Genomic DNA, 27,693 nt, shown 5'->3' with positions numbered 1-27,693 from the left:
GTTAACAGAATTCATCCATAGCCCTTTCTCTCTCTCTCTCTCTCTCACACACACACACATATACACACATACACACACACTCTCTCTCTCCCTTTTCAAAAAATGATGTCTTCATTCTACCCCAATAACTCTCTTAAGACAAGCTTTCTTAATCTTTTTTGTGTCATGGACACCTTTGGAAGTCTGATGAAGCTTATGGCTTTCATAAAAATGTTTTCAAATGAATAAAATAAAATAATTTATTTGAAATAGTTAACAAATTATTTTTTAAAAACAAGTTCACAGATGGCAAGTCTGTGAATTCCTGTTCTAAGATTGTTATAGATGTTTTGCCTATCTGCTTTGGTCTATGGAGTTTCCATACTAGGAGTTTTTACTTCAGTTTCACAATGAAGAAATTAAAGGTCTAGATGCATACTCTACCCCTAAATCTTCATGGAATTCATTTCATTAACTTGATTATTTTAATTGTCCTTCTAGGAATTATTTCTAGCTCATTTAACACTGCTCTTAAGAAACATAACTAGCATTGATATTTTAGCCATGTTCATTAAAGTCTTTAACATATACTTTAAGGGGTACGATTCAATTTTATGGAATATCTTCATGTTCTGCTCATATGAGAAACATAGCCAGCCAACTTTGACTCCCTGAAACCATTCTTATATTCTTGAAGTCAGCTATTACCATAGGAAGGATAATTCTTATGCCAACTTGGACAGTTGTATGTATTCCAAGGAAAGAATTGTATCAATAGGCATCTTTACTTTCTCATTACTGGGTCTCATGCTGTCAGTCAAGGGAAAGTTCTCCTATAGCTCTGACTTAATACATTTCTGGATTATAGTAAGTCTATCTCTCTTTTCTTTAGAAAAGATAGAGAATGTTTAGCCCTGGAGGGCAAATGTTTTTTCATTGGAGAGGAAGAGGTTAGGGATAGAGAAAACCCAGTTTCTTTCCTTCTTTATAATAGAATGAATGGGAGAATGGGGATGAAACATTATAGAGCTAAGTGAAATTATGCTTTTCCATAGGGATAGTGATGGTGACTTTGAGGATGTCTGGAAACAGCAGATGAAGAAGAGGGTGGCCAGAAAACAACCCAAGACCACCCCAGTGAGTCCTAGTTTCATGCTCTGATTTGGAAAATGGGGGTGGGTGAATGAACTGACTGAGAGAGATACTGGGGATGGGGTTGGTTAAAAGAATACTTGAAAAGATACTTAATGAGGAAGAACAGAAGCTGGGGATAATGGAGATGAGAAATAAAACTAAAGAATAGAACAAGGGGTAGGGCAGTAAGGACATGAAGGGACAGGAATAGGGTTTGGGGCTCTGGGGAAAAAGCAACAATGATTGTTCATAATCCAATTCCATTTAGCTATTTAAATGAATAACATACAAATCATCATGATAAAGAAGGAGCACTAGCCAGGAAGTCAGGAGATTCAACTCTGCCACTAATTAGCTGTGGGACCTTAGGCATGTGGCTTCACCTCTCCAGACTTCAGTTCTCTCGTCTGTAAAATGAGAAGGTTGGACTAGATTAACTCTAAGGAGTCTCTCATTAAAATTCTATGAAATCTATTTAAATGAATTCTGTCTTTAACAGCTTTAAAAGCTTTAATTTAACAGCTGAAATACTTTCCCTTTGGTTTAAAGTCTTATATGTATTGCTAGGTGGTGGGAGAGAAGAATGAGGGTTGGAGTTCAATTTTGTCCTTTTTTCTTTCTGTTTCTTCTTTGTTGATAAAATTTTGTTTTGACACTAGACACTATAAGAGTTCAATCAACTCTTATAAACTACATTCCTGAAAAATGTTAAGCAAACCTTCTAATAAAGTGATTTGAACTTATAGTACATTTCTTTTGTTAACAGAAAGTTGATATGTACTACAACTTGAATAATTTGGTACCAATATTACCTGTTGTACTGAACTGATTAAGTGTTGCTTTCTTTTTTTTCTTTATAATGTTATAATCATGTGTATATTGTTCTTTTACTCTGTCACTTCATAGAAATATTCTCATGATTTTCCAAATTTTTCATATTTATCATTCTTTATAGAAGAGTAACATTCTTCTACTTTCAACTTGTTTAATCGTTTCTCAGTCATTGTACACATGTAGTTGCCATGCTTTTGTTGCACAGTAGCATTATTTATAATATTTTTGTACATAGAGATCATAATCCTCCATTCTCATATTCTTTCTCTACACATCTCCAGGTGGCCAAGCATCCAAGGAAAGGGTCCCACAAGGACTGTGATGGCCATAGGAATCTGAAGTCCTCTACTAATGATATCTTAGAAGCTGTGAAGACTGCCAAGAGTGCCATGCAGGTAAAGGTACAATTCATATTTACTTTATTTGTTATTAAACTATTCACTTCATAATGGGAAGGCACAGGCAAGAGGCTACAGCTTTGAATAAATATAGCTGTCTTAGTGAACTTAAATTGAGATAGAGAAAAAAAATTGAGATGGGAAAAAGAGGTACCGTACCTCAAGGAATACTCTCAAACCTTGAGGGAAAAAGAGACATAAGAAATGAGAGAAATGACAGTGTCTCCTTTCTGGAGACTTTTCAGGATAGGAGAGGCCATGTGATTGTGGACTGAGGATGGAATAAACTATAGTATAAACCAGGGAAAGAACTTGGGTGTAAGATACATGTTTGGATTTTTTCCTGGTCACCTTCTTGACATTCATTCCTACTCTAGGTTGTAGTGGATGACTGGTTGGAAAGCTACAAGCAAGATCAAGTTTCAGGATTTCTGGAGCTCATAAACTTTTTCATTGGAGCTTGTGGATGCAAGGGTAAGGAGACTTCCTCTATGCTCAGTCCTTTAGCCTATTCCCCAGCTCTCTTTAATTCCCTGACTGTTACTCTCTTATCACAGATCCCCTACTCCACTTCCCTTTTCACAATATCAGAATTGAGTTAGAAAGGAATTCATTGACCAAGTAGTTCAATCCATACATGAAAGAAGTCCTCACTATATAACACAACCAACAAGTGATCATCTACTTTCTATTTGAAAACCTAAGGCCAACATGATGCCCTTAAAATACTTGAAGACATCTCTCATGGTCCCTATAATTTTCACTTCTCTAGATTAAACATCTCTAGTACCTTCAAACTGTCTTCCTGTGATATGGATTCAAGGCCCCTCACCATCCTGATTGTCCTCTTCTAAACATTCCTCAGATTATCAATGTCCTTCTTAAGTCAGGACACCCAGAGCTGAACATAATGTTGTTCCGCATATGATCTGATGAAGGTAGAATACAGAGAAACTGTCCCCTTCCTATTTCTGGAAGGTATGCATTCATATATAACCAAAGTTTGAAATTTGTTAGATTTTTATGTTTAGCTGCCACTTCATACTGAAATCCCCAGATAATTTTTTAAGACTGCTGTCTAATCAAGTTTCCCTTATCTTTTATTTGTGAAATTGATTATTTTACCTGAGAATAAGACTTTATGTTTATCCATATTGAACTTGATCTTGTTAAATTCAGCCCAATGCTCTAGTCTATCAAGATCCTTTTGGATCTGGACTTTGTCATCCACTGTGTTTAACTCTTCCTTCTGGCTTTGAATCATTTGCAGATTTGATAAGAATGCTATTTATGCCTTATCCAAATTAATTGATATTAATTGATCCAAGTTATTGACAAAAAAAGTTATCAGTAACTTGCTACTTTCCTTTCTATTATCAGTGATCAGTGCTAGAATTTTCTTTGAAATCAAGTTAAAGTTCATTAGTCTGTTCCCTTTCTTCTTTTGAAAATTGAGACATTTGTCCCTTTTCTAATACTGTAGCACTTAATCTCATTTTTGAAGTTATTGATATAGAACCAGGCACAGATCCCTGAGGTGCTCAACTGAGACCTCCTGCCACATTACCATAAGCATAAGACTATTAACAACCATTCTTTGGTTCTGTCTATCCAGCCTGTTCTGAATCCATTTAATTATATTATCATCAAATCCTTATCTCTTCTGTATAAGAATAATATATGAGATATGTATCCAAAGCTTTGTTAAAATTTAACTAAAGGGGCAGCTGGGTAGCTCAGTGGAGTGAGAGCCGGGCCTAGAGACGGGAGGTCCTAGGTTCAAATCCGGCCTCAGCCACTTCCCAGCTGTGTGACCCTGGGCAAGTCACTTGACCCCCATTGCCCACCCTTGCCAATCTTCCACCTATGAGACAATACACCGAAGTACAAGGGTTTAAAAAAAAAAAAAATTTAACTAAAGCAGGCACATAACTGTTATCCCTTCTACTGGAGAGGCTAATACTAGTGAATGGTTTGAGCTTGGGGAAATTCTGAGCTAATGTTGATTGGATGTTCACCCTAAGTCTGACACCAATATAGTGATCCCACAGGAGCCAGGCCATTTGGCTGGCTAAGGAAGGACATGCCAGTTCAGATCAGAAACAAAAGAGGTCAGAATTTCTATGTTAATCAGCAGTGGTATTTGGTCTGTGAGCACCACACCAATCTGAGCAAGATAGGGAGACCCAGTCTCAAAAATTTAAAAAATAAATAAAACTTAAGCAATTTATAATCAAGGGGATTCCTCTCCTCTGTTGGTTTAGCAATCTTTTCAAAAAAGGACATGAGATTAGTCTGTTCTCAATTGAGCATGCTGGCACTTTGGAATTACTACTTCCCTTTCTAAATTTTCATCAGCTATATATCTTCAATGATCTATTCTAGAATTTTCCTAGGAATCAAAGTCAAGTTTTCTAGCTTAGTTTGTAGACTGTTCCCTTTAAACAACTTAGAAATTTATCCTTCTCCTATATTGTGTCACTTGATCTCTTTTTTATGACCTTTCAAATATCACTGAAAGTGGTATAACCATCACATCAGTCAGTTCCTGACCGTGATTTCACTGGTGTAGGAAGCTCCTGATGAGGAACTTTTACTAATACTAGCTAGCAAGTACTTATATATAGCTCTTACCACATGCCAGGCATGCTATGTACTTTATGCAATGTACTATGCTAAGTACTTTACAAATATTATCATTTTTTATCATAACAACTCTAGGAGATAAGTGCTATTATTATCTCCCTTTTACAGTTGAGGAAACCTAGTCAAGGAGAGGTTAAGTGACTTGTCCAAGGTCACATAGCTAGAAAGTATCTTAGGCAAGATTGGAATTCTAGTCTTCCTGGCTCTAGATCCAGTGCTCTAGCCACTGTGCCTATTATAGAATTGTCTCCAGCCACTGATGTACCCAAAGATTCTAAGGAAGATAGATGGACAGAAAGGTCACCCAGAAGAGCTAACATTTAGATTGCATTTTAAGGTTTGCAGAGCACTTTATACGTGCCATCCTATTTGATCATCAAGGCTGTGAGGCAAGGATTGTTATACAGCTGAGGAAACTGAAGCTGGGAAGTTAAGTGATTTGCATAATCTCACACAGGTAGAATTTGAACTCAAGGTCTTTCTGACTCCAAGTCTAGTGTTCTGTCCACTTATCACCTAGCTGCCTCTTTTTTAGGGGTAGCAAAGATCTGGAAACAAAGTAGAAATTCATTGATTGAGAAATGACTGAATAAATTGTAATATTTAAGGTGATATAATTTTTTTCTTTGCATTACATTTATGAAGAATTCTAAGAAAATTTGGAAAGATTTGTATAAGCAAAGATAAAATAAACAGAACCTCGAAAACAATTTTTATATAACCACAATAATAAAGAAAAACAATATTAAACAAGGGCAGCTAGGTGGCTCAGTGGATAAAGTGCTAGGCCTGGAGTGGGGAGGACCTGCCACAAACACTTCTCACTGTGTGAATCAGTACTGATTAGGGTTTTGAATAGGCCTTTAAATTAAATTACTGTACAGTATTGTCACCAGTCTTGACTTTAGAGTAGTGATGGTGAAGCCTGCATCCTTCATCATGGCTAAAGATGGAAAGAGAGTGTAGAATCAATTGGCAGATTATCACCAATGGTAGCTGTGTTGGTTCTGATTATATTTCATTATTACAAGGGAGGGATGAGAGACTGCTTTTGCAGGGAGTGGTCTTTGGAAAGTGACACTGGATGTTTTTTAAACAATTAATAAAAATTTTCTTTTTAAAACATAAGTATAAATTCAGCACCAAAGGAAGAAAAAGCCATTGACAATAATGTGCTGTAAGTGAAAGAATAAAGGAGACCTGGGTTCTATGTACCAGCTCTATTCACTCCTTCCCCAGGCCTCAGTTTCTTCATCTGTCAAATGAATGGACTGGACTTGACAACAGCTCAATTCATTTAAAACCACCACAGTAACAGCAATTAGTTATATATTGTCATATAAATATATTCTATACATTACCTCTATATCATAGCATAGACCCTTGCTGTCACTCTACCACTTAGTAGCTATGAGACCTTGGACAAGTCACTGAACTTCTTTGAGTCTGGTTCCTTACTTATGAAATGAGATTAATTGTACTCCTAATGTCACAGTATTATTGTGAAGCTTAAAATATATAGAAAATATTTTCTAAATCTTAGAATACTATATAAATGTAAGTTCTTGTAGATGTGTCTGCAAATACCTAAATCACTCTATCTCCCTCTATCCATTCAAACTTAAACTCCTCTATCCCTCAGGCATAGTAACTCATGAGATGTTCAAGACCATGCAGAATTCAGAGATCATCCAGCAGCTAACAGAGAAATTTGATGAGGTGGGAACAATATGAGATAAAGAGATTAGGAGCTTATTTTTATCAGATTGAAAGACTATTGTCCTCTTCTTGTTGTGCAGAGTGTTTGAGAGAGAGAGAGAGAGAGAGAGAGAGAGAGAGAGAAAGCCAGTAGAGTCTTGTGGGTTAATAGAGTCACTCCCAGAACTGAGCTTTGGCCATAAGGTGCCCTTCCACTTCATGAATTTTCCCACCGAAATGTCATTTCTATCTGTAGGATTCTGTAAAATACCCACTGGCAGCACCAGGTCCAGCCTGGAGGAAATTCAGAAGCAGTTTCTGTGAGTTTGTTGCTGCACTGGTGTGTCAGTGTCAGTACAGCTTCCTCTATGATGACTTCCTCATGGATACCCTCATCTCTCTTCTCACTGGTCTATCTGATTCTCAGATCCGTGCTTTCCGTCACACTAGCACTCTGGCTGGTAAGTATGTACTGATTGAAGCAGACTAAGGGCACTGGGTTTAGGGTTTGTTGGCATCACACTAGGGATTGGGAATGGGGAAAAATTTTCTTGTTCAGATTCCAGACAGCCTGCTCTTTCACCCAGGATATCCTCCTAGTAGAACTGTAGTTCTTCAGTCCAAAGTTTTGCTTCTTTTGTGCCAACATTGGGATACTTAATATACCTTTAGTCTAAGGCTCTCTATTTTAAGTAATCCACAATTAACTGGATTTGTGGGAGGCACTTTTCCCTGCTAGGAAAAATATGAGAACATGTAGATTTCCCATGTTTCATTTAATGAAATATGAAGGTGGTGGGATATGTTATAGTGGTTGTTCCTGGCTATACTGTCCTCATAATACACAACCAGGAGAATTAGCCAAGGAGTGGGAGTATATAGAATATGGTCAAAACCTTCTAAACCAGGGACTGTTAGCTCATCTTCATATTTCAAATGAGCGAAGTAATATCTGTAATGTAGCAGAAAGAATATTAGGCATACATTCAGAAGACATGCACATCCTCTTTAACTAGATTATAATAACCTATGATAGATAATTCATTGCTTCTGCACTTCATACATTGTTTTATTTTATCTTTTCTCCTTTGATGTTAGTTAAGTTCTTTTTGACAAAGTTGTTTTGTTTTTTTATACAATAAGAAAAGAAAAAAACAGTGCCTTAGGCCAAGAGAACTGACAGATACCTCAGTCAAGATTAGTTAGTGGCAATAGTACCATATAGAGAGAACCTCAGATAAGACTAGCCCAAGGTTAGACTTTGAGTGTTGCTCCTTATTCCCCCAGCTTTGTATTTGGATTTTTTCTTTCTGATCCTGTTCTCTGTTCTTTTTTCTTTTGGGACATTCTTTCTCCTTCTGTACAAATATTTTCCCTGATCCTTTTTGGTCTGGTTTTATTGTCCTCCCCTGCCCACCTCCTTTATAGCCATGAAGTTAATGACTGGCCTAGTGAGAGTTGCCCTTCACCTGAGTCTCCAAAAAGACAACAATCAACGACAATATGAAGCTGAACGCAACAAGGGGCTGGGACATAGGTCCCCTGAACGTCTAGAGTGCCTGTTGGAGAAACGGAAAGAGGTGAGGGCTTCATGTGTATGTTCTGCTCCTCTCAACTCCTCTCAACTCCTCTCAAGTCTTTTTCTATAGCAAATTACTAAATTTGTCCTCACTTTCCCACTCCACAATAGTATCAGGCATCATATAGACTTGTAAATAGTCATCTTATGATAATTAAATAGACTTAGACCTTCTAGATGTCATTATATTTAGTCCTCTTCCTCTAGGACAGATAACTTTGCCCCTGCCCCCACCCCCACCCTGTGCCCACAGCCTTCTAATGGAAGTTTAAGATGATTCTGTGCTTTGACAAAATACATTTTCATTTTCATGTCTATCATCAAAAGTATGTATGTATCAGCATATGATTCTTCTATATATATGATGCTTCTAAAAACTGGTGTTTTGTGACATGTAGGAAAATCTTGAGAACAGCTAGGTTACTAGTGCAGGAGATAAAGTACTAGATCTGGAGTTTGGAACTCAAAATTTGAGTTCAATTCTACCCTCAGACACTTGGTAGTTATATGACTTTGGGCAAGTCACTTAGTCCTGTTTGCCTCAGTTTCCTTATCTGTAAAATGAGCTGGAGAAGAGAATGGCAAATTACTCCAATATCTTGACCAAGAAAACCCCAAATGAGGTCATGAAGAACATGAAGACACAACAGAAACAACTGAACAACAGGAGAGTCTCTGAAACTTATTTCAGTCCTCAAATCTCATATTATGATGAGGGTTAGAAGCCAAATCACTGAGAAATTAGAAAGTTAAGAATTAACAAAAAGATATAATACTAGTGTGAGATTCTAATGAAGGCTGAATGCAAAACTTCTTGATGTCTGAAGTATTATCTATACCTTAGATCATACATTTTTCCTTATTTCCCCCAAGGCATTACATTCTCCCTTTATTTCAGAATTTAGCTTCACATTATGTGATTGACAATATTTTACTCTGTGTTCTGTCAAAATAGGATAGGTCTAGTAGAAGTAGCCTTTTTACCTCTTCTGTTATTTCTGGCCCCCTCCATATTGTCAGAATATCAGTAATAGCTATAGACCAGTGATTCCCAAAGTGGGCGCTACCGCCCCCTGGTGGGTGCTGCAGCAATCCAGGGAAGCGGTGATAGCCACGGGTGCATTTATCTTTCCTATTAATTGCTATTAAAGTTAAAAAATTTTTTTTAATTTCCAGGGGGCTAAGTAATATTTTTTCTAGAAAGGGGGTGATAGGCCAAAAAAGTTTGGGAACCACTGCTATATAGACTATTTGCTTTACACTGATCAGGTCTTAGAAATGTCTTTATAATAATGATATTCCACACCTTTCTCTAGGACCTTATTTCATCAATTATTACTTCTTCATTCTCTTCTATTTTTCTCCCCTAGAATCTACATATAATATCCAGACTACTTCTAATTTTTTTTACATTTATTCTTATTGTTATATGCAAAACATACTTCCATATTTGTCATTGTTGTAAGAGCACACTCATACATGACCAAGACCCCAAAATAAAACCATAAATACACTGATGTGAAAGAGGACAATAACAGTTCTTTCTCTAGTGGGGAATATCATTTTCTGGAGGAAATTTCAGGAATCCTATGAACTTGGATGAAAAAAATTATTCTTAATTTTCCTTCTAACTAAAATTTAGCATTTCTCACAATTAAGAATGTAGGCAAAATCCGGCCTCAGACACTTCCCAGCTGTGTGACCCTGGGCAAGTCATTTGACCCCCATTGCCTACCCTTACCACTCTTCCACCTATGAGTCAATACACAGAAGTTAAGGGTTTAAAATTAAAAAAAAAAAAAAGAATGTAGGCAATTTTCTTACACGTCAGTACAATTTTTAAGTATTCATTTTCTGGTATTTTGCAATCCATGTTCTATCTCTCCCACCCCTCACTCCCCAAGAAGACAGTGAATATGAATATGATATAAGCTGTACATATATTGTCACATAATATCTATATTTCTGTGTTTTTTTGTGTTGTACAAGAAGACACCCATTCCCTACACTAGAGAAAAATTCATAGAGGAAAAAAGAAACATATAATTTAGAAAAAAATAAAAATTTATTATGATAAAAAAAAAGAATATAGGCAACAAAACAATCTGATAAAAAGTCCATAGGCTTCATTAGACTGTCAAAGAAGTCCATGACTCAAAAAAGATTACCTATTGCTATTTGTGTATGTGTATCTGTAATATATACTGCATATTAAACACAAATGTATATGTGTATGTTTGAGAAGCAACATCATATAGGGCATAGAGCATTGGACTTATTGGAGTTAGGAGATTATTACTTCAGTAATAACTGGCAGTTATTATAAGCAAGTTATATAACCTCTTAGAGCCCCCTATAACTATTACCTGTCTTATAAGGAAGTTATGAGAATGAGAATTTGCAAATGTGATGTTTTAAAAACTATAAACTTAAAGCACTTTTGACAAATACCGATAAATGGACTATAGAATGAAATTTCAAAAGATAAGCAATTTAATTCGAGTCAAGTCTAAGCATTTACTAAGTACTTACTGTATAACAGATAACCCTTGGGGATTCAAAAAATTATCTCCCAAAAAGGTACTGTTCTCAAGAAGGATATATCTCTCTGTTGGGTAAAGTGATTAAGTATTTACTTCCTAAGACATTTTTGGACCATTTTAACTTTGTGGAGGCAATTCTTTTACATTGGTTAAATTTTTATTAGGATATGTGATCATTTAAAATTTTTTTCGGGGGCAGCTGGGTAGCTCAGTGGAGTGAGAGTCAGGCCTAGAGACAGGAGGTCCTAGGTTCAAACCCGGCCTCAGCCACTTCCCAGCTGTGTGACCCTGGGCAAGTCACTTGACCCCCATTGCCCACCCTTACCAATCTTCCACCTATGAGACAATACACCGAAGTACAAGGGTTTTAAAAAAAAATTTTTTTTTCATCTATTTCCCATAGTCAATAGATTATTTAAATAGGTCAGATTGAGGTTGTCAATACAAGGCACTATTATCTTGCCATTTTCTTTCTAATTTGATATTAATTTTTACCATTGTTTAATTAAAATGTCTGCCCATAGACATCTGATTCTAAAATGATTCCTGCAATAAGTCATTTCCTTTCTGTTATGAGGTAATCAGTTTCATTTTTTGTGACATTGTTTGGTGCTTTTACCTTTTCACGCTTCTTTTTAATTTTATTTTTCACACTCTTCTTTAAGAAAATTATACATACATGTATGAGGCTTTTGAAATAAGCTCTAAGTCTTTTGTACCTTTAATTTCTTAATCCTAAACCATATTTTCCAATTTTGTTATTCTCCTTTGAGTCCACCTTTACAAATAAAGAATTCTAGTGCTAGCTTTTTCTTGTAGGCAACATATAACAAAAATTATAAAACTTATTATACCCTTTGACCTTTAACCACTATCTTCTAGGACTCTTAAGAATATTATTAAAATTAAAAAAAGTAAAAATAATCAGTCATTTTAATATTGTAGTGGAAAAAACAGAAAAAACCCTATATATAATCCTGAGTTATGGGATTGTAGGATCATAGATTTAAAACTAAAAGGGACCTTATAAACAATCTATTCCCAACTTCTCATTTTACAGATGAAGAAACTGAGACCTGATGACTGGATAAACTGTGATATATCAGAGAATGGAAAGAGCAGTTTCAACAATCTTTTTCCTTCTCTTTTTCTAACTTTATCTCCCATAAATGCCTTCAATGTACCTTTTACTTCAGAAAAAAATCCCTCTCCTTATTTTCTGGGATGCCTTGTGCATTCATGCTTTGATACACTTTCTCATTCTGTGCCATTATTGGGGAATTATCCATCTCTTTAGTTATCTAAAGTCCTTTCAAGATTCAATTCAAATCCTTTTTCTGTAAAGCCTTCCTTGACCACATCAGTCCATAGTAGCGTAGCTTCCTTCCTTTTTATCCCTTTTAGCACTTAGTGTTTATATCTCTTCTTTGGCCCGTGACATATGCTATGTGATATTATTATTTATCTTATGTATATTCAACATTCTCAATTGGATTGTTAGCTCAGAGAGAGCAGCAGCCATGTCTTAAATCTTTTTGTGTCACTCAAGGCACCGAAAACATTTTTCTTGGTGATAATGATAGTGCTTCCTTCCTTGTCCTATTTCCCCTTTTCTCCTCATCTCCATCCTCTTCTTTTGTTGTTTTTGTTGTTGTTTTTAATGTAGGATTTCTTGCCTCCTTGAGTCTTGATACTCTTGAGTTCCTTGGGATATTCTTGGGATATATATTGAACCTGCCAACCACTCTTATTATTTTCCTCTTACCATCATCAAATGCTTCCAACTCTTCCATCTGTGTCATCCCAAGGCAGGATAATAATAATAATAGGCTCTGGCACTGCTCTGCACAATATTTGGTGTAGTGATGAAATTGTATTTATTATAATAGTTCACAGATAAAGTCTGAAATGTGGATCAGAGACTTAATCTCCTAGTAAAATATTTGGGATTGGGAGGATTGCACGTTTGATAATGATTCATATAAGGGGAATATAAGAAACCCCACCTCAGGCAGATTATATACTATATCTAACATGATATGATAGTGGTGGTAGAGATGTGGGAGTGTTTGGGAGAATGAGGTCCGTTTAGATTTGAGTTGTCTTTGTTACTGGAGGTTCTGAGTAAATGGCCTGTGTCTTCAGCCGAAACTTCTGTTGTCCCTCTTCAATTCTCTTTCTCTCCATGTGCCATATCTTAGCTCCAAGAACACCAAGAAGAGATTGAAGGAATGATGAATGCCATCTTTAGAGGTGTTTTTGTACACCGGTACAGGTGAGGCAAGGGGCTTCCTGTTCAGCAGGAAAATTAGATGAAGGCTGTTTCTTGTGGGATGGGATGTATCTCACAGGATAGACCTAAGGTAATTCTGCCCTTTTATTTCTCTTGGCTCCAGAGATGTCCTCCCAGAGATCCGTGCCATCTGCATGGAAGAGATTGGAACATGGATGCAAAGTTACTGCACATCTTTCCTCACTGACAGCTACCTCAAGTACATTGGCTGGACCTTACATGATAAGGTTGATTCAGAATCATTTCCTGAATCCTCTTTTCTTCTGGTCCCAGTTTAGCCTAAAGGCCTCTTAAATCTCTAGTCTTTCTGCTATTCTAAGACACTCGATGTTCTTGATGGTATTTTCTATCAAGCTCTTAAAATTGTGTGCTCTATGATTAACAGAAAAGGAGAGGGACTTGGGAGGGGTGTGTGTGAAGTGTTTCAGAGAAGAATTGAACCTCAGTCTGAGGAAGAAAGTAAAGTTTGTTGTGGGTAGCCATAAAACACATGCATACCCACACATACATATACATGTATATGACTTTCATGAGTATATATGATATGCATATTTGTACATATCTTTACGAATGTTGGATATTGATATATTAGTAATATAATATACTAGTAGTGCTTCAGAAGTAAGGAACTTCTGAGCTGAAAAAGTAGGAATCCTATTTAAGATGATCCCCACTAAGTGTATGCCACACCTTCTTTCCAGGGTAATAGAAAGGGTAGCTGTACAATTTTTAAGGATTCTCTCAAGATTTCTTTTAAAGAACCCACTGTCCAAAATGTGTAAATTTTACAAGATAGAGAAATAAAAGTGATTGATGAGAAATTTAGCCACCTTTTCTTCCTTTTGACTTCCTCTCATAGCAACGAGAGGTTCGTCTAAAGTGTTTGAAGGCTCTTCAAGGCTTATATGGCAACCGGGACTTCATTTCCTGTCTGGAACTTTTTACCAGCCGTTTTAAGGTTAGACTGGGATAGCGGTGGGATGTTCCTTTCTCCTCTTCCCTTAGTTTCTCATTTGTTACCCTAGTGTAATACTAATCTTGCCACTTCCATTGCTCCTATGCTTTCTCAGCCCACTCAGCATAAGTTTCCATTTCCTCCCCTTAGGATCTTTTAAGATTATAAGAAGGACATGATGTTTTAGAATAGAAAATATTGAGTGTATTTGGCACCCTGAGATAAAGAGATAGGGCAGTTTGTGGATTGTGTTCTTCCTCTAATAGGATCGAATGGTTTCCATGGTGATGGACCGAGAATATGATGTAGCTGTGGAGTCCATCAAGTTACTGACCTTAATTCTGAAGTGAGTTCTGAAGTGTGGGAGGGGAGTATGTGACTGTGATGATCACCTTGTGCCTTTCTAGTGCTGGCTGCCCTTCCAAAGTCTTCACACCTCTTCCCTACCTCTAGGTAGGCTGGGCCTTCCTTATTTGCTGATAGATCTTCACAGAAGGAGATCACCTATCTTCATCCTCTTCTTCTTCTTCTCCTTCTTCCTGAATATTCTTCATTTTGAAATTTCTTGTGAGTTTTATCTGCCATTCCTCCTGGTTCAATTTTAGGTCCTCTCCCAGATGATAGCCATCCTGTTTCTGTAAAGTATTTGAGATTCTTTGACACTCTCCCCCATCTCTTGGCAGGAACATGGAGGGAGTACTGACAGACACTGACTGTGAGAGCATCTATCCTGTGGTGTATGCCTCCAACCGACCTTTGGCCTCTGCTGCAGGGGAATTTCTATATTGGAAGTGCGTTACTGATTTAGTCTCACTCTGCTTACCTCTTATATCATCTGCTACCATTCCCCTGTCCTCAACTACACTCTACTATTCATCTCCTAATACTCCCTATGCCTTCTATGTCTCCCTTTTTTCCCCTTGTGTTTCCCCTTCATTCCCTTCTCTCTCTCTAGCATTTATTTCACTCACCATTTTCCCCAGGCTTTTCTTCCCTGAGTGTGAGGTAGGAGTGACAAGTGGAAAAGAGCAGCATTACAGCCCTCGAAGGAATTTCTTCTATCTTCTGCTAGCTTTCTCCATGGAGAGTGAGGTGACTGCACAGAAGATAGTGGGGATATCGATCATGTATGTTTGGATGGTGGTGTGGTGGTAAGGAGTGGGCTACAGGAAGGACAAAAACCCTGAAGTGATATGCCAGGATTGGTTTGTGTATTTGTGGATTTCATGGGCCTGTGAGTATGGTGAGAGCAAGGTAGTTATGCATCAGTGAAGTTCCTTAGGGAGAGGGCAGGAATAACTGCTTTATAGAAGGGCAGAGACAATGTCTCTTAAGTCTGTACAGTACATTCCCCAGCACAGAGATCTGTGGCCTATGATTCTCCCTCTTCCATAGCTCCATGACCATGCAGCTTATCTGGTGGACAGCCTGTGGGACTGTGCAGGGCCTCACCTGAAGGACTGGGAGAGTTTGACAGGGCTGCTGCTGGAGAAGGATCAGAGTGAGAGCTGTGTGATGGGCTGGGGAAGCTGGACTATGTGTTTTTTGAAAGAGTCAATTCAGCCAGTGTTTTATTAAGCACCTGCTATGTGTAAGGCTATGTGCCAGATAGATGGGTATAACACTTGGCTCCATCAAAGAATTGGAGGGAGGGGTTTCTTGGAGGCTGGGGAACATGGATTTGAAAATCTATACCACATGAGAGTGTCTTATAAGTAGATATGAAAGGTCCTGACAACATGCTATGAAAAAAATGTTGCAGAACCGAGGAAGCTATGCCTCTGTTTGGCCTCAGAGAGTCTAGGTAGGAGAAAACAAAGGGTGGTAATAATTGATTATGAACTGTTAGTGACTTTGTTTTTATCTCATTGCTCATGCAGGCCTGGGGGATGTGCAGGAGAATACTCTGATAGAGATTCTTGTGTCTAGTGCCCGTCAAGCTACAGAGGGTTCCCCTCCTGTGGGGAGGGTCACTGGGAGAAAGGTATGAACTTGTAAGTAGTATGGATGGTAGGAGGGAGGTTGTATTGAATGAAGACAGGTGATAGATATATTCTGGGGTCTTGGACTAGGGTATTCCTTATCTCACACCAAAATCATGTATAAATCCACTTCTAGGAAAGTAGAATTTCAGAAGAATTATTTCTTCGTTCTTGGGCAAGTGAATAAGAAATATTTGAAAAAAAATTTAATTTTTAACATTTAATAAGGCAAGGTAGTTTGGGTAGTCTTTAACTGAAATTTCTTTCAATTCCTTTTGAACCCTGCTGATTCTTAGGGTTTCACTGCTAAAGAGCGTAAGATCCAGGCAGATGACAAGATGAAATTGACAGAGCACCTCATTCCTTTGCTGCCTCAGCTTCTAGCCAAGGTGCAGCATTCTTAAGTATCAAAAAATGAGGAAATTCCTTCAGGGGAATGGGAGCTGGAGCAGGAAATGAAGCAACTTAATATGTATTTCATTCTTTAACTACCACAGTTCTCAGCTGATGCAGAAAAAGTGTCCCCCCTGCTTCAGCTTCTCAACTTCTTTGACCTCAACATCTACTGCACAGGACGTTTACAGAAAGTAAGTAGGAGGAGGGAGAATGCCTCATTCATTACTTCCCCTTTCCCTTGTATTCTGCCCACTGACCTCTGACTGCTCCCATCCTGGGACCAGGTGCCCTACTTTCAACCTCTAGTTCTTTTTAGAACTCAGGTATTTTATTGCTAACACCGAAATTTCTTTACCCTGGCATTCTGTCACTGAACCCTCCCTGCCAAACCCTGGACTCTCATCTGGTGACTTCTCTTATCCCTTCTATCCTCAACTCCCCAAATTCTACCCTTCATTGACCTTTATTCTCCCCAGCACTTAGAATTGCTCCTTCAGCAACTTCAGGAAGTAGTGGTGAAGCATACAGAACCAGTGGTGTTAGAAGCTGGAGCACGTGCTCTCTACTTGCTCTGTGCCCCGGAATTCACCTTCTTCAGCCGTGTAGACTTTGCCCGAAGCCAGCTAGTAGACTTGCTGACTGATCGATTTCAACAGGAGCTAGAAGAGCTACTACAGGTCAGGACTGGGTGTTATTGAAGGGAATTAAGAGCTAGCAGTCAAGATGTCTAGGTCTCAGGAGGGCAATGAGGGCTAAGGAGGAAGGACAAGTGGATTCTTTGGGGAAAATTCTGATGTAGGGACCATTTTATCCTTTAGGGCTCCTTCTTGGATGAGGATGAGGTGTATAATATGGCAGCAACTTTAAAGCGTCTTTCTGCCTTCCACAAGTGAGCACCACTTCTTCCTCTCCCCACACTAACTTCTCCTCTCCTGGGACAGTCCATTTTAATCCTTTTCTTCTCCTTCCACCCTAATTTCTAGTGCCCATGATCTAACACGTTGGGAGCTGTATGATCCATGTTGCCGACTCCTACAAAAGGCTGTGGATACTGGAGATGTTCCCCGACAAGTGAGCCAGAGTGGGAAAGAACATAAGGAAGATTATTATAAAGAACTTCTGGGCTTGCCAAATATTTCAAGCCTTTTCCAATTCCAGGAATATTCTCAGGGACTTGGCAGGACATTTCTCTTTTTACCCTATTGGGAGGTGCCCCACTATGGTACCCCCTCAGTGGTATCTTCTCTTTGCCTGGAAGAAAAATATCAATACCACCTCTACACTGAGATACAAATACAAATGTTTATTTATTTTATTTATTTGACAGATCTTGTATTGACAAGTCTTTCTAATGCCCAAATCATTGATCTACATGTATTCCCTTTAAAGAGAATGGAGAGGAGGCAGTTGGGTAGCTCAATGGATTGAGAATAAGGCCCAGAGATGGGAGGTCCTAGGTTCAAATCTGGCCTCAGACACTTCCTAAGTGACCCTAAGAAAGTCACTTAACCCCCATTGCCTAACCCTTATTGTTCATCTGCCTTGGAACCAATACATAATATTTATTCCAAGATGGAAAGTAAGGGTTTAAAAAAAAATAAAGAGAATGGAGAGAATGTGGTAGGAGATAACCCTGCAGTCAGTTAACCAGCTTCCTAATCGGCTTTTTCCCTTCTCATACCCTTCAACTTTCTATTTCTGTACCTTCTGTTTTTCCAACCTCTATTTCCCTTCATTGAATCACACAGATAATCCTTCCAGCACTGACTCTCATCTATTTCTCTATCCTTTGGACATTGGCTCATGTCTCTGGATCAAATTCTTCACAGGTAACTATGAATCTCATGAGAGGAAATTGGATATAAGGGAAAGGTAGTTAAGAAAGCTTGTCTTTGTCTTTATTGTAATCATCTTCCTCTCCAATTCACCTCCATAGAAACAGGTGCTAGGCTTGAGGGGTAAACTGTTGACCTTCTGTGATCTCTGCCAAAGCTGTCTTTCAGATGTGGATTCAGAGATTCAAGAACAAGTGAGTCTTCTACTGAAGTTTGGGGTAGTGGGACATTTCCATTAGGGCAAAAAGAGTTAGCATACCAAATAGAAATTACTTTGTAATGTAGCCTGACCCCTTGTTCTTTGTCTTTGTCTTCATCTCTCCCATCAGGCTTTCATCTTATTAAGTGACCTGCTCCTCATCTTCAGCCCTCAGATGATATTGGGGGGTCGGGATCATCTGAAACCTCTCATCTTCCTTCCTGAGGCCACCCTGCAGTCAGAGTTAGCCAGCTTCCTAATGGACCATGTCTTCATCCAGCCAGGAGAGCCAGGCAGTGGTATTAGAGAGGAGTCGAGACTGTGGGTGGGGAGAGAACTTCTTAAGGTCTGGGATCAGATCACAGAGCCAGGGGAATGTAACTTTCATTTTACTGGTTTCCTCTTGGTGTTATGGCTTAGATAACAAAGATACAGAGGAGGAACAGGCACAGATTGAACAGCTGCACCAGCGTCGTCGTCTCTTGGCTGGATTCTGTAAGCTATTGCTCTATGGGGTTCTAGAGATGGAAGCAGCCTCAGATATCTTCAAGCACTACAACAAGGTGTGAAATAGGGCTAATCATAAATGGAGACAGAAACAGAGACTGCAAAGGATAGACCAAATTGGAGTGGGAGCTGAGAACAAGGGTAGAAAAACAAGGATGGGAGATGGGGGGAAGATTAGAAAAGAGAAATGAGTGGTGGCCAAGTGTCTGTGAGGGAAAGTACTTTATTCCTTTTATCCAGAATTTTCCTTACCCTGCCTTATCTAGGAAGGAAAGGAGACAGGATGGGTGAATTTTAAGAAGAGAGAGGATTTAATGAGGTATAGAATTTAGTTCTATGTGTCCCCCAAAATCTTTTCATTTCATATGGCTAACTAATAATCAGTGAAGCCTGTGATTCTGCCTGAAAAATGTTGAGATCTAGAGAGATGATGTGGTATAGGGTTTCCATCCTCATTTATATTTTCCTTTGACATGATTTCTTTGGAAATTTTTGTTGGAATTATTTCTTTATATTTGATGTTTTTTCTACCCTGACCAAAGAGAATGCTTTGGAAAAATAAATTATCAGTAGTAAGAGAAAATTTCTTTGTGTTTCTCCCCTCAGTTCTACAATGACTATGGTGACATCATCAAGGAAATACTAACACGGTCAAGACAGATCAACAGAAAGCAGTGTTCTCAAACTCTGTTGCTTAGTCTTAAACAGGTACCCACTTCCTTCTCAGGACCCCCCAATCTGATGGCATCCTTTCCCCAGAGCCTATACGTGTTTCTGCCCAACAATCACCATTATATGTGCTGTGGTGTCATGGAAAGGATCCTAGATTTGAATTTAGATGGTCCTACTCCATTTGTTATATTGTAATTTTGAGGAAATCATTAACTCCTCTACAACCGTTTGTTCCTCGTTGGTAAAGGTTCAAATGAGATGTTTATAAAAGCACTTTGTACATAATATGAATTCTTATTTTTTCTGCTTTATACTGTTCTTCCCCTCTCCAAATATACCACCGCTCTTGAGGACAGTTGTACACAGAGCTGTTACAGGAACATGGGCCAAGGGGCTTGGATAGTCTTCCAGCCTTTATGGAGATGAGGGATCTGGCCCGAAGGTTTGCCTTGAGCTTTGGACCTCAGCAGCTGCAGAACCGTGACCTTATCGTCTTGCTGCACAAGTGAGGGTGCCTTCATGTACTCACAGGGAAGAGAGCTGATATGTGGGGTTGTCTAAGTCTTGAACAGAATTATGAGGGTGGCTGGGAGAAGTAGGGAAATAAGGATACCTATAAAACTGAAAATGAGTTGTAGGATTTGAGGGAGAAGCTGGATAAAATACATTGGTGGGAGCAGCTGGGTGGCTCAGTGGATTAAGAGCCAGAACTAGAGATAGGAGGTCCTAGGTCAAATCTGGCCTCAGACACGTCCTAGGTGTGTGACCCTGGGCAAGTCACTTAACCTCCATTGCCTAGTCCTTACCACTCTTCTGCCTTAGAACCGGTACACAGTATTGATTCTAAGATGGAAGATAATGGCTTAAAAAAAAAAAAAGATACATTAGAGGGATATGACAGATGACCCACCTATGATAATTATTTCCCTATCAAGAGAAGGCATCAAGTTTTCCCTGGCAGAGTTGCCTCTGTCCGGCTCCTCAGATCAACCTCCCAATTTGGCATTTTTGGAGCTGCTTGAAGAATTTTCACCTCGTCTCTTCCACCAGGATAAACAGCTCTTGTAAGTCACTGCAGACATGTCAAGTAGGTGTAGTTATAGAAGGATAATGGAGTAGGGAGAAGACATTGTTAACTCAAACCTCCTTTCCCTTTCTCTCCTACCTCAGACTGTCATATTTGCAAAAGTGCCTACATCAGGTCCCACAACTATCTACCCATTCTTGGAGCCCAGTCATTTCCTATTGCCGTTCCCTTAACTCACAAGAAAACAGTGCCGAAAGCAGTTCTCAAGGGCATCCCCAGCCCAAGAAGAGACGCATAGAAGGTAAGGAACTTTCTGCACACCTCATTAAAATCCCTGCCTTTTCCTCCACTGGGTAAGAAACTAACAAATATTGTTATTCCTTTAATTCTCAGTAGTTGCTCTTCTTATCATGGTCTGCTTTTAGTTCACTGAGTTATATCAAGGAATTCCAAAACTGAGGAACAAAAAAAAAATCAGATGATTATAAAACTAAAAAATAAAACCAAACCAGATTATAAAACCAAAAACAAAGTCAATAGACAGTTATCTATTAAATGCCAATATTGTGCCTATGTGTCAAACATTGTACTAAACTTGTGATATACAGAAAGGTAAAAGAAGTTCACGGTCTCACATTGAGGGAGACAACATGCAAATAATTTTATACAGATAAACTATAAATCAAATAAATAGAAAATGTTCTATCTTGCCCTGGGCGACATTATTCCTAATCTGACGAATACAATGAGTAGGATACAATACAATGAAACTTCAAAAAGTTGCCTTAGAAACAAACTGACAGATGAGCATTTCCTTTCCTTTGGCCCCCTCTTTAAAAAGTTTGCCCATCACTGGTATAGAGGTAAAAGAAAAGGTGGTACATTCCACTGGAGAAGGAAGTGGCCTGGGAGTTAGGTGACCTAAATTCAATTAGCCTTTTAACTTTGACCTGGTTATTTCTCTTCTCTGGACCATAATTTCTTTATAAAATGAAAAGGTTTGATGGGTTTCTAAGATCCCTTGCAGGTTTAAATTCTGTGATGCTGATTATCTATTAATGGCTCTCTGTGTATAAATCATTGTATTGAGTAATTTGAGGAATACAAAAAAGTAAAGATAGAAAAAGATAATAGATAGCTTACCCTCTCAGGGAGGGGAAAGGGGAAAGAAGAAGGGTGAAAAATTGATTCAAACTTTTTAAAAATGAAGGATAAATTTTTTTTCATATAATTGAGGGGGGAAAGTAGCAAAAGGAAAAAAATATGAAAAGATAGTTAATGGTGTTGGACTAGAGATGAGTGCTAGATGAGTAACAAAAGTAAATAATAATTTCAGAGTTCACGAATTTCAAATTCCTTTATCTAATCATAACCTATTATTCTAACTTTCCAGCTGCGTTACCACCTCTAACTCTATTCTTTCCCCACTCAGTTTTTTCTTAAGCCATCTTGTAATATCAGTCAACAAACACCTATACGTGTCAAGTAGTGTGTTAAATACTAAGAACATAAGGAAAGAGAGGAAAAAAAACAAAACCTAGCCCCCGTTATCAAGGAGCTAATGGGAACACAAACAGGATAGATACAGGATACATTTTAAATAGTCAACAATTCCTTAACAAAACCCAGTTGGAATGTGAGCTCCTTGAAGTCAGGGATTATATACGACAAAAAAAATGGCTAAAATGCTAAATAGACCTCCACAATCCCACTTTAATTTGTGTATTAATGCCTCATCCTATCCCTCATGATGTAGATGGAGTCATTCAAGTTGTCTTTCCCTTGGACTTAATGTCACACTCTGTCCTGAGCAAAAATAAATTTAGGCAAGTCTTGAGAAAGGGCAAGAAATTCAAGTCTTCTGGGCTAGAGGTTACTGTATTTGTCTGTCTCCACAGCCACTACCAAGCAGGGTCAAGAACTCTTCTGCCCACCTCAGGAACAGAGCCTACTTTTGAGCAGTGCCCCACAGACTCCCACATTCACCTCTACTACTGTGAAAGGGAGGTATTCCCTTTGGAGACTAAAGGATGAAGAAGAGGACTCTGCATCAGAGTTTACCCAAAGGTGAGAACTAAGGAGAGGTTCCAAGCCTTGACCTCAGTTTCTGTGTCTTAGTATTAGTTTTACCTTTTTTATGAGTCTTTCTCTCAGTAGCCCATAGTGATCCTATACCATAGTTATCACTTTAATGCTCTATCTTGCCTGTTTAGTATTTGTATTTCTGATCTTGTTTACTGCCTCACAAATCCATCTACCTTCTATTCAGGTTTACACTGATCCTTTCAAAGTTTTCAGTAACTACCAATTGGAACTACAGGATAAAACACAATCTCTCTAGCCTCAAGGCCATTCACAGTTTAGCTTCATTCAGTCTCTTAATCAACAAATGACCCTTTTTCTGTCTTTATCCTACTTGATTTCTTTGTAGCCTTTGATGCTGTTGATCACCTTTTTGTCTTAAATAATCTATTTAGGTTTTTGTAATACTCCTCTCTTCTGGTTCTCTTTCTACTTATCTGACAGTTCCTTCTTAGTATTTGTCCTTTTAACATTCATTTAATTTTTTTTTTCAGTTCCAAATTCCCTCCTTCCCTCTAGCCCCATCTCCACTCATTAAGAAGGCAAGAAATATAATATCCATTATACATATGAAGTCATGCAAAACATATTTCCATGTTTAGCCTTGTGGGAAAAAAGAAAGAAAAATTAAGGAAGAGAAAAAATATGCTTTAGTTTTTTAGGCCATCAGTTCCTTATTGGATATGGATAGCATTTTTCATCGTGTGTCTTGGAATTGTTGTGAATCAGTCTTTGTACAGATCATTATATTGCTAAGTCTTTCACAGTTGACTATTGTAATAATATTGCTGTTAACTGTATATATTGTTCTCCTGGTTCTATTCACTTCACTTTGCATCAGTTTATATAAGTTTTCCCAGGTTTTTCAGAAACCATTTGCCTTGTCATTTCTTGCAGCACAGTAATTCCATCACAATCATTACCTACAATTTTTTCAGAAATTCTTCAGTTGGTGGGCATCTCCTCAATTTCCAATTCTTTGCCCCTCACAAAAAGAGCTGCTATAAATATTTTTGTGCATACATATAGGTATCTTAGTCTCTTTTGCAGGTCCTGGGCACTCTTTTCTTCTCTTGCTACATAATTTCACCAACTCCCATGGTTCAACTATCATCTCTATGTGGACAATTCTCAGATTTATATATCCATCCCTAGCCTCTTTCCTCACCACCAGTCTCTCATCTCAAACTGGATATCCCCACAGACATACTAAACTCAATTTTTCCAAAACAGAACTCATTATCTTTCTCCCCACAACTCTTCCATATTATTGTCAAGGCCTCTCCCATTCTCCCAGTCATCCTGGCTTATAGCCTAAGTCATCCTCAATTCGTTACTCAACATACATATTTAATCTATTGCCAAGTCTTATTCCTTCTTCTGCACAACATTTCCTATATGTCTCTATCCACTCATTTGCCACTGTGATAACATGCTTCACATCACACTTTGATTATAGTAACCTGCTGTTGGACTTCTTCATTTTTCTTTCCACTCCAGGCCTTCCCTCATATTTGTCAAAGTGATCTTCCTAAAGCCTGAGTTTTAACCATATCACTCTTATTCAATCCTCTTCGCTGTCTCTTTGGTTCCTACAGTATCAAATATAAAATCCTCAGTTTGTTTTGTTTTATTTTTAAACCCTTATTGTCTATTGTTGTATTGATTCCAAGGCAGAAGACTGGTAAGGGCTAGTCGATTGGGGGATCCTTGCCTCGGATCACAGGGCTAAGAAGTGTCTGAGGTCAGATTTGACCCCCAGGGTCTCTTGTCTCCAGATCTGGCTTTCTAGCCAATGAGCCTCCTGGCTACCCTCTTTCAGTTTATTTTTTTAAAGCCCTTCATAACCAGAACCCCTTCCTACCTTTCTAATCTCATTACTCCTTATACTTTTACATACTCCGTGATTCAGAGACACTGGCCTACTTGCTGTTCCTTGAATAAAACACTCCATCTCCTGTCTCCATGTATTTTTATTTACTATTCCTTATGCCTAGAACTCTTTTCCTCCATAATTCCCTGGTTTCCTTCAATTCTCACCTAAAATTCTTCCTATAAGGAACATTTCCCAATCCTCTCTTAAGAGAGATCAAGAGAACTAGTGTTTTCTCCATTATTGATTATATCCAGTTTGTCCTGTCTATATCTTGTTTGTACATGGTTGCTTGCATGTTGGCATAAATCAAGTGCTTAATAAATATTTACTGAATAGAAACTCCACTTCAAAATCTTTCATTTACTTTGAGGCTCAGTCTAGGTATCATTGCTGTCTCCATGAAGCATCCCCCAATACTTCAGCTAAAAGTAATTCTTGTCCTTCACTACTCTTCTCTCTTTAAAAAAAAAAAAAAATTTTTTTAAACCCTTACCTTCCATCTTGGAGTCAATACTGTGTATTGACTCCAAGGCAGAAGAGTGGTAAGGGTAGGCAAATGGGGGTCAAGTGACTTGCCTAGGGCCACACAGCTGGGAAGTGTCTGAGGCCGGATTTGAACCTAGGACCTCCCATCTCTAGGCCTGGCTCTCAATCCACTGAGCTACCCAGCTGCCCCCCACTACTCTTCCCTTGTTTAACATCACATTTTAGTATGTATAATGGTTATTTGTTTAAATATCTTATCCTACCTCGAAATTGCTAGTTCCTTAAAGGCAGAGAATAAGATGTTTTCTTCTTTTTGCTAAGACTCCTTGTCCAACAGTTCATTGCATATGGTTTATGCTTTTAAATTTTAATTTCAAATTTTAAATAATTTAAAATCAAATTTTCAAAACTAAAATTAACTCTAAAAAATGTGCTTTAAAAATTAATTCCTTCTATCTCTTTGTTCATATAGCCAGCTATCCTTGCCTTCCCAAAAGCCCAAACACTCAAACCCAGAGAGTTTCCACAACACTGTACATAGCCACTATGGACCTAGTCTGGGCAGTCGGCTAACCCGGTTAGTATCTACTCCCACCCTCCTCTTCCTCTATCATATTCAAATCTTTTAATTTCCCATTGTGAAAGAACCTTCTTCTTGTCCTGTCCCTTTATGCAACCTCCACCAGACTCAGCCTTATGGAGGAGGATGAGGAGGATGAGATAGTAATAGAAGAGTCAAGTGAAGAGGAAGCAGGGGAATGGGAAGACATAGACAAGGTAAGTAGGAGAAAGAAAGGAGACAAACTTAACCTAGTGATTCCTTCCTATCTATAAACACATATTTATCCTATTCCTTCTGCCATTACCTGCACTTTGGGATTTTGACAGTTAGGAGAGCAACAGAGGGAAAAGAATGAAGAGGCTAATTAAGTGTTCAGGAATGTTTGTACCTACTTAATTAGAATACTGGCAACTAAAGTAGTGAAGTAGAGTCAGGGAGACCTAAGTACAAATCTCTAGATACTTACAAGCTCCATGACCCTTAGTGAGTAACTTAACCCTCTTTGCCTCAAATTTCTTATTTGTAAAATGACTTGGAGGAGGAGGAAATGTTCGCAAACCACTCTAGTATTTTTGCTAAGAAAAACCCAAATGGGACCACAAAGAGTCAGACATGACTGAAAAAAATGTCTGAACAACTGAATAAAGGGTACTTGGGTTGGGGGGAGGGAATTGGAGTGTACCCATCCCTCTTTGCTTTCTTGAAAGTAATCCCTTTGCTTACTACATCTGCAAAATTCTTCTTCCCTTTCTCACTTTTTCTTTAAAAGGCTCTCTTGATCCTTACTCATATCCTGAGCTTATCACTTCCCCCATCCCTTTTTCCTTTCCCAGTCTCTTTAAGAAGGGGAAAGAAGTTGGGCAGATCATAGGAGGAATAGACATAGGATCCCATATTCATAACTTGAAGCATCCTCAGAGGCTATCTAATCTAACCCATGATATTTATAAATAAAAAAATTGAAATGCAGAGTGGTCTCATTTCACATAGTACCAGAGTTTGGTTTTGAACCCATATCTTTGGATTCAGGTCAAAGGCCTTTTTCCCTAAAGAGAACTGGAAGGGATAGAAGGAGGAGGGTTAGAAGTTTGAAAACAAAGATAAAGAATAAGATTGAGTGGAATGTCTCCTTATCTGAAAATCTTTTATGAGAAACTTTTCTTCTGTTTGGGCTGAGGGAGGGCCCCCTCTGGCTGAGAATAAGTTGTAGGATGCTCATAAAAGTCAGTGAAGAGAAAGGCCTTCTCTTTTTCATTAACTATAATTGAACTGGTAGATCATTCCTTGAGACATTTGAGCCATTGACCTCCCCTTAAAGCTAGGAGAGTGGGCGATATTAGCTTCTACATAAACAAAGGGAAGTTGTGAGAGTGGGAAGATACTCTTTAAACTTTTAACTCCACTCTTTTCAGAATTCACACCCTCATTCTTCCCTCAAATATCAACGTGACCTCTTTGACTCTGCAGAGGCTGACAGTAATGTGAGTATGCCCAGGAACAGCTATGGAAGTAAGGGAGACAGCAGTGGGGGATTGCTTTTTCTTGGGTGACCTCAGAAGGGGAGGTCTTCAGGTCTTTATTTCCAAAGCAGTAAGGTAAAAATCAAAATCCCTATTTCATAATTTTTTATCTTTGGGAATCAGAGTTGTGAATAGAAAAGGGCTATATATGTGTGAAATGAATTCTATGAATTCCTTTTCTTGTCTTTCCAGGATTTCTGAAACCATGCTGTGCTTTCTTCAAGCTGATTGCCCAGTCATCAATATGATTACTTGGAATATAAAAAAAAAGTCTGAAACCATCCCAGTCACAGAGGAAAAATAAAGGAGGAGCTTTCACACCTGTTTTCCTCCTCTCCCAATTTTCTCTTATCTCTTATTTATTCCCCATGAGTTTCGGATTGGAAAAGCCATGGCTTTCCTATTCTTCCTGATTCATGTTTAACCAGGGTTTTGTCTCGCTTGTTATTGAGATTTGAGTTTCCTTACACAATAATTTGGGAGAGGAGAG

At 38.4% G+C, this 27,693-nt stretch overlaps 1 protein-coding gene across 1 annotated transcript; it reads left to right on the top strand.

The window, feature by feature from the left end:
• Positions 1-1,053: 1,053 nt before the first annotated feature.
• STAG3 (stromal antigen 3) lies at positions 1,054-27,693 on the top strand. Its single transcript, XM_044672313.1, has 32 exons — positions 1,054-1,116; positions 2,229-2,342; positions 2,723-2,819; positions 6,634-6,710; positions 6,946-7,150; positions 8,118-8,269; positions 13,013-13,086; positions 13,208-13,331; positions 13,964-14,062; positions 14,326-14,405; positions 14,743-14,850; positions 15,043-15,151; positions 15,455-15,560; positions 15,940-16,043; positions 16,338-16,430; positions 16,539-16,628; positions 16,914-17,114; positions 17,256-17,326; positions 17,421-17,508; positions 18,186-18,266; positions 18,374-18,466; positions 18,602-18,796; positions 18,924-19,034; positions 19,585-19,686; positions 20,007-20,155; positions 20,586-20,714; positions 20,821-20,978; positions 22,576-22,744; positions 25,594-25,698; positions 25,808-25,898; positions 27,096-27,164; positions 27,396-27,693. The coding sequence occupies exons 1-32, from the start codon at positions 1,075-1,077 to the stop codon at positions 27,402-27,404; spliced, it is 3,495 nt and encodes a 1,164-aa protein (XP_044528248.1). The 5' UTR covers positions 1,054-1,074; the 3' UTR covers positions 27,405-27,693.

This window comes from Gracilinanus agilis, chromosome 4 (genome assembly GCF_016433145.1).
Source record: "Gracilinanus agilis isolate LMUSP501 chromosome 4, AgileGrace, whole genome shotgun sequence".
Taxonomy (NCBI): Eukaryota; Metazoa; Chordata; class Mammalia; order Didelphimorphia; family Didelphidae; genus Gracilinanus; species Gracilinanus agilis.
This window is presented reverse-complemented; position numbering and strand designations above follow the sequence as displayed.

Bases quoted from the DNA above. Each gene is read 5' to 3' on its own strand.
- STAG3 (XM_044672313.1), top strand. From the start codon at position 1,075: ATGAAGAAGAGGGTGGCCAGAAAACAACCCAAGACCACCCCA. The intron at 14,063-14,325 runs GTTAGACTGGGA...TTCCTCTAATAG, and splicing joins TTTTTACCAGCCGTTTTAAG to GATCGAATGGTTTCCATGGT. The intron at 22,745-25,593 runs GTGAGAACTAAG...TTGTTCATATAG, and splicing joins GCATCAGAGTTTACCCAAAG to CCAGCTATCCTTGCCTTCCC.